At 41.9% G+C, this 13,771-nt stretch overlaps 1 protein-coding gene across 1 annotated transcript; it reads right to left on the bottom strand.

Moving 5' to 3' along the window:
* Positions 1 to 1,479: 1,479 nt before the first annotated feature.
* On the bottom strand, positions 1,480 to 3,456 carry LOC110148167 (pituitary tumor-transforming gene 1 protein-interacting protein-like). The gene has a single exon (XM_070461757.1). The coding sequence runs from the start codon at positions 3,378 to 3,380 to the stop codon at positions 3,132 to 3,134; it is 249 nt and encodes an 82-aa protein (XP_070317858.1). The 5' UTR covers positions 3,381 to 3,456; the 3' UTR covers positions 1,480 to 3,131.
* Positions 3,457 to 13,771: the final 10,315 nt, after the last annotated feature.

The raw sequence follows: 13,771 nt of genomic DNA, 5'->3' as shown, positions 1-13,771 counted from the left end.
GGAGAAAGACAAAGGAATTTCACCAAGAAGGATGCTGCCAATCAGGTTGAAGGGGGTTGTGTGGTGCCGGAGCCTATGGGTAGGATATTTACATAGGAAAAAACAGAGAGGAGGGAGTTTGGGGCTGAAAAAGAGGAATTAGGTAATTACCCCCTGGTCCAGGGAACAGTAACTTGGGGAGATGGAGTTGCAGCCCCTCCCCTCCAAACTCAATCAACAGGTGGCTCAGCTGCATAGGCAAAAGAGCTAAACTCAGTGATGCTCTTCACTACCCCACCACCCAGGCACCCTCTACCCATGGAGGGGAAATGTGTGGCTTTCCCTACTGCTACTGTCACTTGTTTCCCTCTTTTTCTGCTCTCTAGCACTTGGCTTAGAATTTTTTTGAGGGAGGTGGGGTGGGGAAGTTACCATTCTGCAATTCTAAGACAGATGCCTGTCTTAGAAAGGAACAAAAGTCTACTCAGGACCAAACAAGTCAATCCTTCAACCCAAGAAACTGTCCCACCTCCAAGGGCTCTTAAAGTAAGAAGTCAAGAGGAGGGTAGGGTAGCATAAGATGTCTTTACCTTGCTTTACAGCTCTGGTGGTCGGCTTTCTCACTCATCATTTCATTGGAGGATATGAGGCCAATGCTGGTAAGTGGTTCCTGAGTCTCTTCTGATCAGTAAGAGTAGTGACGAGAAAAAAGGAAACAGATGCCTTGTGGAGAAAGAAAAACTCCCGTTAGTTCCTTTTTCACCCCCTCCCCACACCCCATATCAGAATTCCACCAATTTACTCCTCTTCTTTTTCTCTAACCTTTGTCTTTGTCCTTCAGATGAGGCCAAAGCATCAAGAGATGAGGCATTCAAGCCTGAACCTTCTAAGGGAGGGGCAACCTCCCCCTATATTTCCATGGGCCTCCCTCTTTCAGAAAATCTATCCAAAAATGTGAAATTAAAGGAGAAAATCTGAGAAAGTAAGGATGGCATAAGGTAAAAGTACACTTTTTCAGTCAGAAAGTGCTGTCTAGGAAAGACAGAAAAAACAGATATTACATAAATATTTTTCCTATGTTTGTCTCTATCTTCCGTGTGTGAAAATGTATGTAATGTGTATATGTGTGTATTTGAAGTATAATGTATGTGATTATGAGACAAGAATTTATTTTTTTTGGTTGTCATTTTTTTTTTTTTTTTTTTTTTTTTTTTAGTCAACAAAAGCATGTATTAATCAGCTGATTGAAACTGGTTAAAGATTAAGGCACTCAGACTCGTGGTTTCCTTGAGGTTCCTCGTGGTTCCTCTGGCTGCTCTTGGTGCTGCTTCAGAAGAACATGAGACAGCAGAGCCGCTCCCGGGAGGGCTCTGTGCTGTGTGGGAGGGTGGCACATGCACCAGCAACCCCGCTCTAACAACCCATTTTATCTACAACCCGGCTTGGCTTTCAGCTCAGCAGCCTCAAGTCAAGAAAGAGTGATTTTACATTCATACTAACTACCATGTTAATACAACGTTCATTAGTCTACTACAAAGTTTATGAACAAACAGCATAAAGTAAAAATTTGCAGACTGTTATATTTAGGAATGTTTCCTAATACTTTCATTGCTATCAAATGCCCAAGAAATCAGAGAAATAAGACAAAGGATTTTGTTAAAGGTTGTTTCTGGTCTGTGAAATGTGAGGATGGAACTGTGAGGTCAAACACAGATCCGTGCGGCTAACCAAGCATGTGTGACCCCTGGATCCGCATGAACCCCACTTATTGTGCACTTTCACCTTCCTTCTCAAAGCTCAATGTTTTCCTCATTTAAAACAATTTGCCAACTAGGACTGTTTTCAGATTTGTTTAAAGAAAGGCTGTTCACAGTGACTTTACCATCTGCTGTCCCTGCCAGGAAGCGCAAGGGCTACTGACTGCAGGCCTGCATCTTAATGTGGAAGAAAGGAACCCCAAGGGCGGCACCACACGCACCCAACCCCCCTTCGAGAAGCCGCCTCTGTGGGAGATTCCCAGGACAGGCCAAGACAGACGACGGGGAGGGAGCTCAGGTCCGTGGACAAGCGGGACAGCCGCCAGTGCCTATGTGTGGAGATCCCATCAGCGGCCCCCTCCTCTTGAGGGAGGGCCCATGGTCACCTGCAAGCCCTGAGTGACCACCAGAGACAGAAGGGAGGGTCTGACTCGGGAGCCCCCGACCCCGAGGCTGATGCTCAGTGGGGCTGAAAAGGCAGCCAGAGCCTCAGGAGGCCCTCCCACCCCCAGGACACAACAGCACCTGACCGACGACCGCCCGTCGGAGGTTTTATATTCAGATGAACACTAGAAAAATATCTTGATGTACCAGTAAAGACACAAACTTGAAAAATGACCCTATAAGTGGTCTGAACTTCGACAATAAAGCTTTTTGGGAGAATCTTTTGGGTAGGAGAATAAAATCCAATAATTTAAAAAAAAAAGGTTTATGGCTCAATGCTACTCGGTGTGGGCAAGGTCAGACTGCATCCTGGGCCCCGAGATGCAGGGGAAGCGACAGGGGTTGGGAGAGGTCCCAGGACGGACTGCACCGCTCTGCTTCCTGCATGTGGGCCTCGCGGGCCCGAGTGTAGGGCCCTCTGCACTGGCTCACAGACGACCGGAGGCCTGAGGTACGCCGCATCCTCCCCAGGTGGACAACAGAACAACAGAGAAGCCCTGACAGCCTTCGTGTCTCAAGTGACTAAATACAGAAACGAGAGAAGAGGAAACAGAAGCTCCCAGGCCTCGGCCCGAGGCAGCTTCCTTCCCCAGGGTGGGAGGCGGACAGGCAGCAGGGTCCCTGCTGACTAGAGGCCTGGAGACTGCTCGCCGCGCCACCAAGTGCGTCTTAGTTGTTTTCGAATCTGGCATATGGGTTTTCTTCTTTAAACAAACCATATTTTTTCCTGATTTCATCATGTCTCAACTTCATCTCCGCTCTCCGCTCCTCCTGCCGGACCCGGCGCTCCTCTCGCTCCCGGATGGCCTTCTCCTCGCTCTTGTCCGGCCGTCGGCTCCGGCTCCTCCTGCAGCAGCAGCAGAAGCAGCAGATGGCAACCCCCAGGAGCAGGGAGCCCCCGATCACTGACATGGCGATGATCAAGGCCTCAAAGTTCACCCAGCACACGCCCTAGCGTGCAGAGCTCAGCCGGCAGAGGGAGCTGGGCGGCAGGACTTTGGTCACTGGGTAGTCCAGGCACATCTTGTTCGTGTTGCACCAAAGGCACGAGACATTTTTCAGGCACTCTTCACAGGTTCTGCTTGTGTTCTGAGAACAACCCTGCGCGGCGGCCGCCGGGAGGAGCAGCAGGATCAGCGCAGCGCCGCCGAGTGTCAGTCCCCAGCGCGGCGTCGGCCCGCGGACTCCGCCGGACGCCATGGCGGCTGCGGCCTCGACGGTCGACCGTCGTCTCCTTCCTCGTCTGGACGCGCCCCACCTCGGACCCAGGCCAGGCGCCTTCCTTGGTTGTCATTTTTATAGAATAATATCTTAATTGATTTTTATTGCAGTATAGTTGCTTTTTACAATGTTGTATTAGCTTCTACTGCACAGCAAAATGAATCAGCCACATATTTACATATATTCCCTCCTTTTTGGATTTCCCTCCTATTTAGGACACCACAGTACATTAAGTAGAGCTCTCTGTGCTATACAGTATGTTCCCATTAGCTAAGAATTTAAACTAAGCTGCATATAGAATTACTTTCCTGGCACTCTAGGAGTTATGCCAATCATTTTCCCAGGAAGTGATTACATGACTTCAAGAATTATTTTTCTAAGATTTTCTAGGTTATACCATGGCAAGCTGGCAGAAGATGTGCTAGCATCTCCAAGAGACAAGAGAAGTGCTGTGCTAGAAGCTCCAAGGGCAGTAAGTGAGTGGTATGTTCACTGTACCCAAGCTCAGCCAGCCCTCTCCTTTATGAAACTTTCCTCCCTTGGACCTTGGTTCTGGCTGATTGAAGCACTACTATTCACTGAATTTTCTGTTACAGATCAAAGGGGAGCCTAATTATCTAGATGTCATTTTACAGAGTATCAGCCTAGGCATTACATGCCCAAGTGATAGCCATGTATCCACCCCTAAGACTAGACCAAAGGCAGGGTATTGGTAGCAGTGGGCAAGAGGGAGAAGTAAGCCTTCAGAAAAATTAGAAAGCAGGTGAAGCTGAATCCTTGCACCTCTCCATTTCTGAAAGATGTATCCTTCTCAGGCATTCTGTCTACCCCTATCCCAACTTTCTCACCTGACATCTAAAACCTGATCCATTTCCCATTAATGAATGGATTGAAGACCATTTTCCCACTCAAACAGCTATTTCAGTTCTGAAGACCCTTAGAGATTATGTGTTCACCAGTCTTGATTTTCATCTAGGAAACTGAGTTCAACAATATGGAAGTGACTTGCCCACAGTCACACAGCAAATTACTCCTAATTCCTTGATCCATGTTTTCTACTACAACCCAGTGAGTCTTAATTTCTGTTCTGTTAGTTAGGTGCCTTATAGTCCCACTGTGTTTCTATAAAGTGGGGAGCAGATCTAGCTCCAGGTTCAAGGTATATGTTTTTACATGTAAGAACTCTTTCTACCAATCTCATCATTGGTTTACCTGTATGTATATCACACTGGCTCCAGCAAAACTACCCTGTCAACGTTCAACTTCCCAATATGAGGAGGGAGAACTCATCATATTGGCAACCTGGTTGGAGGATTCTGACCTATATAACTCTTCCAATGGTTTGAGTCCCTACGTATTTAATAGACTGGCCCCTGGAAGAACAACTGTTTTTTAAATTACAAGAAGTGTGGATAGTCAGTTGAAAGCCACATATATAGGCCCAGATACCCCAATACTAAAGCTGAGTAACAAGCAGGAAGGCCAGAGATTCCAGAAAGAAAACAGGAGATATTTCCTGTTTGAAACCTCCTTGGCATTGTTATTCCTTATGCCTATCTCACAAAGTGTAAAATGACACACCTCTCACATATCTGAACAAGGTCTTCAGATTTGTGTGGGTATTTCCACTCCAAGAAGTCAGCTTCTTCATTACTTGGAAAGATAAAATGAAATCAGGAAACTTAGAGTGACCTTCAAAACCACATAGAATCCATGTAATGCCAAAAAAATCAGATGTGTTCTTTTCATTCGAGTATTTTAGTGTTTATCTCCACATGGATCAACTCACTGCCTTTGTAAACAAATTCTGTTTACACCACCCATTTAAACTCTTAACCATGGCCATTGGTAAGAATGTCATATAATAAAGCATTTGTTTCTTAGGCATTTGCTATTAGAATGGTATTATATTTAACACTAAGACTTTCAAGACATCATATTTCAGAGTCTTATAATATCTCAATCATTTTGAGAGAATTCCTTTAGATAATTCTTCTAGAGTTGAATCACTGTAGGTGAGATTTAGTGGGAAAAATGAATGTGAATATATTTGATTAATAAATTTAATTTCCCATCAAATGTATAAAACTAATACACAGCGTCTTGCTCAAAACAATGCTATATAGTCAAAGATATTTCAGGAACATCTAGAAAGATAATAACAACTTGTTCATTTCATAATTAGTTCTGAGACTGCTATGAAAGCCTTTAGTCATTATCTACTTTTAAAAAATGGTACACCTAATTTTATAAAAGACAAACTAAACTTCCAGAGAGTTTCAGTATATTGTCTACAGACACACAATAAGATTCCAATTTCTTCTGAATCCCAATCCACATCACACTTCCCTTCAGGTTTACCTCCTAATTTACTCATTCAAAATTTTTGTTCATTACTCATTAACCAAAAAAAAAGTGGGGGGGGGGGGGAGGCTGAGATGCATGTCTGAGTGTTTGTTCTACTTATCCTTTTAAAAAAGATTTTTATTTATTTATTCATGGCTGCACTGCATCTTCGTTGCTGCCCACGGGCTTTGTCTAGTTGCAGAGATTGAGGGATACTCTTCACTGACAAGCATGGACTTCTCATTCTGGTGACTTTTCTTGTTGTGGAGCACAGGCTTTAGGTGATCAGGCTTCAGTAGTTGCAGCTCATGGGCTCTAGAGCACAGGCTCAGTAGTTGCGGTGCATGGGTTTGGTTTCTCTGCTGCATGTGGCATTTGCCCAGACCAGAGATCAAAGCCATGACTTCTGCATTAGCTGGAGGATTCTTAACCACTGGACCACCAGGGAAGCCCTGTACTTATCCTTGACTTCTCCAGCTACATCTTCACGTGTTCTTTAGTTCTTTTTGATGACCATGGCTTGGGGCTTGTGGGATCTTAGGTCCCCAACCGGAAGTCGAACCTGAGCCCTAGGTAGTGAAAGAGCAGAGTTCTAACCACTGGACTACCAGAGAATTCCCTGTTCCTTAGTCTTTAATGCCTCAACCTTGATTTTAACAAACAATGCCATTTGTAAATGAGGCTTGGAGAAGGAATGCAGAGGAGAGAAGATAAAAGGAAAGGAGACTTAGTCTGGAATGTGTTTATCTTTCTTCTTGGATTGATCTTTCTGATAAAGAGGAAAATTTCTACTTAGTTCAGCTCCTAAAGAAGGCTAGAGATTTGGGATTGCACTGTGAGGGGAAAGTAAGGGATGAGAGAGAAAAGATAGGAAAGAAAAGAGGAGTAAGTGAAGATAAGTAGTAGGTGAATGTGGGTACAAGTGTGGGAAGTGAGTAGGGTCAAAATATTAGGGTAGAATGATAGAAGCAAGTGCTGAGGTGAGTGTCAAGGGGTGGGAGGGAAGGTGGGGAGCAAGGAGAGATAAGTGTTGAAGGAGAAGCCCTAAGGTTTTAGTCCCAAGTGCTGCACATTTGAACTACTGCAGTTCAGAAGTACGTGTGTTCATTTGTGCACACATATGTGATTAATAGCTGGCATCCCAGAATTCTGTGCTCACACTAAAAAATGAATCTCTATTCATATGTTTTCCCAAGAAGCAAAACAAGAGAAAATCAGTTAGGTGGATCTTTGTGGTTTTTTAACAGAGATTTTCACCTGAGATTGGCCCCCAGAACTTCCAAAACCATGCCCAGCTGATCAGAGTATTAATGGTGGAAAATACCGCATTAGTAAATGTAGCCTTAAGGACTTAGCAGAGAAGTTGTTTAGTGTTTATTCAGAGTAGCAACCTCTAATCTTCCTCACTCAAGGAATCTGGAGGTGGAGGGCAAGCAAAAAGTATGAATATGGACCTTTCAGACATTTTTCTTCCTTAAAGTGGTAAGGATAAACTCAGCTTTGTCCTATCAACTGATTTTTCTTTCCCCACTATTTCCACCCAGTATGACCCTACCTTCATCTGTATTTTTCCAACTCAGGTATTTGGACAGCTTTGCCTATAAGAGCTCCAGGCCATAATTATGCTGTTCCCATGTTTGCCCCTACAAACCAAACTCTCTGGCATCCATCCATATTTCATTCTACTTCTCAGCCTCACCTTTTCCCATTTATGCAAAGAATAGTAATGTTGTCATCTTCCCTGAGCAAATCAATTGTTCCTTCTCATGAGTTGATGACTTGGTTTGTGTCTACATTGTCACAGACTATAAAAGCTACCATCTCATGCACCTCCTGTTCCTTGATCTATGTGAGCCTCAACATCCCCATGCAGCTGGTAGCCAATGAGCCTTTCTTGCCTCTTTCGCTTTTCCCTCTTCCCTCATTCTTACTGTCCTGAGAAGGCCTTTCCCATAGAAGGCATTAACTCTTAATCCTTGCCCAAGTCTCTGTTTTCTAGGAAAACTCAGATAATAAAAATACTGTTTACCTTACAGCAGCAGTCCCCAAACCTTTTGGCACCAGGAATCAGTTTCAGGGAATACAGTTTTTCCAAGGACCAAGGTTGGGGGGATGGTTTCAGTATGATTCAAGTGCACTGAATTTATTGTGCACTTTATTTCTATCATTATTACGTTAGTTCGATCTCAGATCATTAGGCATTAGATCCCAGAGATTGGGGACCCCTGTGCTGTGGAACCATCTTCTGTCATCAGAAGACATTGTACAGATTCCCAGTGACTCAGATAGCAAGCTCTCTGCCAGGGAGTATGTTTGATACCTTCCAGAAGTTGTGTCAGGAAGTGAACCCAGAAAACTCAGCTTGGTGACAAGGTCAACCACAGTACTCAAGTCAGTGGGGATGGGGGGGGGGGCAGTAATAATAGTGTGAACAGCAGCAGTGTGGGCAATGCAGAAAAACAGAAGGTGGTTCATTTTTCACCTAAGTCTCCCAAGTCTTCCAAAATCTCCCAACATACAAACAGGCACTGACCTCTAAGAACAGGGCATCTACTACCCATACTTGAAAAGTCAGAAATAGTGAGCTGAGAATTAGAGTATTTTTTTCTTTCTCTTTCTGTATTATTTAACTTCTTGGTTTCTAAATTTGTGGCTTTCTACTCTCATTAATTATTTCTATGGAAGCAGAAACTCTCTGAGAAGATCCATCCCTTCATACTCCTGGATACCTCTTCATCAGATTATGTCTGCCCTTAGCTCAGACGAGGTAGAATTGGGTCCCCTGAAATTGTTACTACTGCTTAGTACTTTAGGGAATACACCACTTGTGGCTGGTCTTTAGGTCTGTTTTTCCTTCTCTCCATCTTATTCATTTATTTTTTTATTTAAAAACTATTTATTTGGCTGTGCTGGGTCTTAGTTGTGGCACATGGGGTCTTCAGTCTTCACTGTAACATGCAGGATTTTTAGTTGTTGCATGTGGGATCTAGTTCCCTGACCAGAGATAGAATCTAGGCCCCCTACCCTGAGAGCATGGAGTCTTAGCCACTGGCCCACCAGAGAAGCCCCTTTTCATTTATTTTTAAAGTCTAATAAATGACCTTGCTCCTAAGATTTTGTTTGGGTTTCTCCTCTTTTCCCCAAGATGATCCCAGAGACTTAACAGCTATGTGTAAAAGAATGAAATTAGAACATTTTTCTCATACCATATATGAAAATAAACTCAAAATGGATTAAAGACTTAAATGTAAGGCTGGAAACCATAAAACTAGAAGAAAACAGGAAGTCTTAATATATTTTTTTGAATCTCTCTCCTTAGGCAAAGGAAACAAAAACAAAAATAAAAAAAAATTAGAACAAACTAAACTTAAAAGCTTTTGCACAGCAAAGGAAACCATCAGCAAAAAAAAAAAAAAAAAAAACACAACTACTAAATGGGAGAAAAATATTTGCAAATGATATGTCCAGTAAGGGGTTCATATCTAAAATAAGTAAATATCTCATATTCAAAACTAAAAACTATATAAAAATGGGCATAATACCTGAAATAGACATTTTTTCAAAAAAAAAATATAGATGGTCAACAGGCACAGGAAAAGTGTTCAGCATGGCTAATCATCACAGAAATACAAATCAAAACTACAGTGAGATAGCACCTCACATCTGTCAGAATGGCTATTATTAGAAAGACAACAAATAACATATGCTGGAGAGGGTGTGGAGAAAAGGGAGTCCTAGTATACTAGGTGGGAATGTAAATTGGTGCAGCCACTTTGGAAAACAGTATGGAGATTTCTCCATTTTGGCTACCGTGAATAATATTTTAAATTTTCTTCTGAAATTGTTCATTGCCACTGTATAGAAATACAACTGATTTTACATCTTTCACTACTGCTGAATTGATTTATTAGCACTAGCAGTATTTTCTGGATGTTTATGATTTTATATACATGTGTAAAAGATCGCGTCACCTATGAATGAAGTAAGCTTACTTCTATTTTTCCAGTTTGGACATCCTTTATGTCTTTTTCTTGCTTAATTGCTTGGTTAGAACTTACAGGACAATGTTGAATAGCAATGGGGGAAGTAAGCACCCTTGTCTTGTTCTTGATCTTTGGGGGAAAACTTTCAGATCTTCACTAATAGTCTCCTGTTTGCTGGGTTTTTAAAAAAATAAATGTCCTTTATCATGTTGAGGAAGATCCTTTCTACTCTTATTTTTCTGACTTTTATGATGATAAAGCATTGGATTTTATCAAAAGCTTTTTCTGCATCAACTAAGATAACCATGTTGTTTCCTACATTTCATCAATGTGGTATAGTATTACATTGATTGATATTAATATGTTGAAGCACTGTTGCATTCCTGGGATAAATTCTGATTACTCATGGTTATAATGTTTTTAATACGTTGCTGGAATCAGTTTGCTGGTGTATTGTTGAAAACTTTTGCATTTTTGTACAGAAGGGATCTTGGTCTGTAGCCTTCTTTTTTAAGACATCTGTCTAGCTTTGGTGTCATGGGATGAGATAGGAGGTATTTCCTACTCTTTTAACTGGTATTAATTCTTGAAATTTTTGGTAGATTTCACTAGTGAAGCCACCTGGTCCTGGGTTTTTCTTTAAAAAAAATCAGTTTGACATAACTGATTTAACTGCCTTACTTGGAATAGGTTTGTTCAGGTTTTCTATTTCTTCTTGAACCAGATTTGGTAGCTTGTGTGTTTCTTGGAATTTTCCCATTTCATCTGGGTTATCTAATTTTTGGCCTTCAATTGATCATAATAATCACTTATTACTATGTAATTATAGTTGTCACATTATTATAATAGTAATCACTTATTATAACCTTACAAAAATAAAGAAGGTAAAGTCTTTTTCTGTTAGATTGTAGTGATGTCTATAAGGTTGTTTTTTAAATTATAAAACAAGGTCCATTTTCTTCCCCCTGACACAAGTAAGCCACAATAGTTGTGCATGCTGCCACCCCCATAGCAGATGTCCAGCTGAGAAATGGGGAGTGGTAAGTGGGTACAAAAAAATGACATAATATTCTCTCTCTTTTTTTTTAAAGCAATCTTTCTTCATTAAGCACTCTTCTGGTTGCTCTTCGTTGTTTCTTTTTTTTTTCCCCTTAGATTCCAGAGTTTTGAAAAAGTTGATTCTAACAGTTTTCCCCAACCTAATGGTGGTTGCTTTACTGGATGGATAAATCCTTGGAGTTTCCTCTCCTTCATTCTTAGTGATGTCATCCCTCCCCCTAACATTTCATTTTGATTATGAAAACTTTCAATCACACATAAAATATAAAAGAATAGTACAGTGAAGACCTACCACAAAAATTGTACCATAAACATGTTGTTATACTTGTTTTAAATCTCATAACCATTTCTCTATGAATCTCTCTATCAGTCTATTAACTTTTCTTATGCTTTGATGCATTTCAACATAAATTGCAGATTTCCATAAACCCTCTTGTTCTTTTTTGACAAACATAAAAACCTCTCCCAACATCCTGATCTGCACTTAAAGGACACCATAAGTGGTGTGTGTGTGTGTGTGTGTGTGTGTGTGTGTGTATGCGTGTGGTGGGACAGGACTACAGGAATGTCCCACATACTCTGGTGAGGTTAGTAAAATCTTGAGCTAGTTAAAAGACCCTCAGGGCATGTTGCCCAACTTTTTATCTGATCAATTTCTCCATAGCATCCCCATAGAATCCACCATTGGCTTATATACCTTCAGGGATTGTCATCTGACCAATTCTGGAAGTAGACTGTTCCATCTTTGGACAACTCAAAATATTCAGACATGGGGCTTCCCTGGTAGCTCAGCTGGTAAAGAATCCGCCTGCAATGCAAGAGACCCAGTTTCGACTCCTGGGTCGCAAAGTTCCCCTGGAGAAGGGATAGGCTATCCACTCCAGTATTTTTGGGCTTTCCCTGGTGACTCAGATGGTAAAGAATCCACCTGCAATGTGGGAGACCTGGATTCCATTCCTGGGTTGGGAAGATCCCCTGGAGGAGGGTATGGCAACCCACTCCAGTTTTCTTGCCTGGAAAACCCCAAGGTCAGAGAAGCCTGGCAGGCCACAGTCCATGGGGTCACAAGAGTCGAACACGACTGAGCGACTGAGCACAGCACAGCACGGAACTACACAGATTAATCATCTCTCTCCCACTACAGACAGTTCTTATGAGTTGTAAAGAGTCCTTCCTCAAGTATTCCCTTCTCCAAAATATGCCCTGGTTCCTTTAACTACTAACTTCCGCATCGGCCTGCTAATTCAACTCTAAATGCTTTACCAAAGTCCTCTTTAAATGGCACGAGTCGAAGCGAAGCCATGGACAAACTCCCATTAATATGGGCTGTTCAGATTAGAGGTAGTTGAGTACTTTTCTTTCACTCTTAACTGAACATGTGTAAGACGTTTTCTCCTTTGACTCAGACCTTAGCGGAGCTTGATATATAAGACGTTGGCTCTTTTCCCCCAAGCGACTCAGTGTTTCTTTGATTATTCCATGCTGCCATCTGGTGGCTCAATCAGGTAGTTCCCGCCTGCCTCTCCCCCTCGCCTTCGAACTGAGAGGAGGTATAGGTTAACAAAATAACGAGCCTAGAAATAAAACAATCCAAGCTATTAAAAAGAGAACTTGAATCCTCCCCCCACCCCCATATAATTCTTGCTGTGTGTCCTACATTTGGGAGAACCAAAGTAGAGGGAGTGGGCAGAGCTAGGGTACAGCCCCAGAGAATATGCTGAGACTATCCCACCATTTCGGTCCAACTTTTGATTTTCAGCAAGTCACTTTTTCTTCTAGTGTCTCAGTATCCACACCTGTGATCCCAACAGATTTGTCAAATGAAGTCAAGCAGAACTGAAGGTAAAGCCAGGCTGTGAAAGGAAGAAAGTGAAGTGGGCTGAAAGTGCGGGAGGGAGGCAACAGGAAGGAGATAAATAAACCCTGAACCTGATAAACAGCAAGACAGTGCTGGGTTGCTGCAGGGTATGCTGGACCCTAAGCATGTATTTCGGGGGCTTACCTTTCTATATACGTAGTTCTTTCTATAAAACTCATTGGCCCAAGAGAGATGTAGTGATTTAGCAATGAAGATTTAGAATGATGGGTAGAGAAGAGGTACTTATATACTTGTTTATTAAACAGTTCATGTGGAAATTCTCCGTAAGGGCTGAGTACCATCTCTTCATTTTTAGGTCTCGAAACCACTTCTTCATGTTTTTTAATGTCAAATGAACCATACTTGTTTAATTTCACGTCTTCCCTTACTAGAAAAAGGTAGCAACACTTACTACTTCCAGAACAAAGGCTCTTTAGAAGCTGTTTGTGTCTTCTGCATTTCTTTTAGCACAAGTCTTGGCATCGGACCTTGGTAATCTAGAGCCTTAAAATGTCTTGTGTCTGATGTGAATGAGAGTACCCCAAATTAGCATGTTAATGCCAATTGGGGGCCTAATCTCACCCAATCCCATGAAAGATTACTGTGACAGCCAATGGGAATAATCTGGAGACCCTCTTGGAACCAGGGCCTAGCTGCAGAACTCCAGGACAACCAGTTTATAACTTGTCTTTTCACCTTTTAAGGTGTTTTTGTGAAACAAAAGGTTTTGATTTCAAAAATTCAAATTTATCAATTTTTTTTGTAGTCGATGCTTTTTGAGGTTTGTTTTAGAAAACTTTCCCTAATCCAAGGTCTAAAAAGTATAGAACATTTCCACAATTGTAGAAGATGCAATTGGACAGGCCTAGTTACCCTAATTATTGGTAGCCTGTGTAAAAGACACACTAAGTTGAAACAGGTTAAATTCTATAGTGAGGTCAGATTCGGGATGATACTATTAGTTAGTGTCCTATACAGAAGGAGCTTAGGACTGCTCTTCATAGTGTCGCTGCTGGTTACAGTTGACTTGCTATTTACCTCCTGCTGATTAGTCTAGGTTGAAATCACAGGTGTTATATAATAACTACTTATATAATCAAATCATTTTTTTTTTTTTTTTGTGC

Source organism: Odocoileus virginianus, chromosome X (genome assembly GCF_023699985.2).
Source record: "Odocoileus virginianus isolate 20LAN1187 ecotype Illinois chromosome X, Ovbor_1.2, whole genome shotgun sequence".
Classification (NCBI taxonomy): Eukaryota; Metazoa; Chordata; class Mammalia; order Artiodactyla; family Cervidae; genus Odocoileus; species Odocoileus virginianus.
The sequence above is the reverse complement of the archived record's forward strand: the minus strand, read 5'-3'. Positions and strand labels throughout refer to the sequence as shown.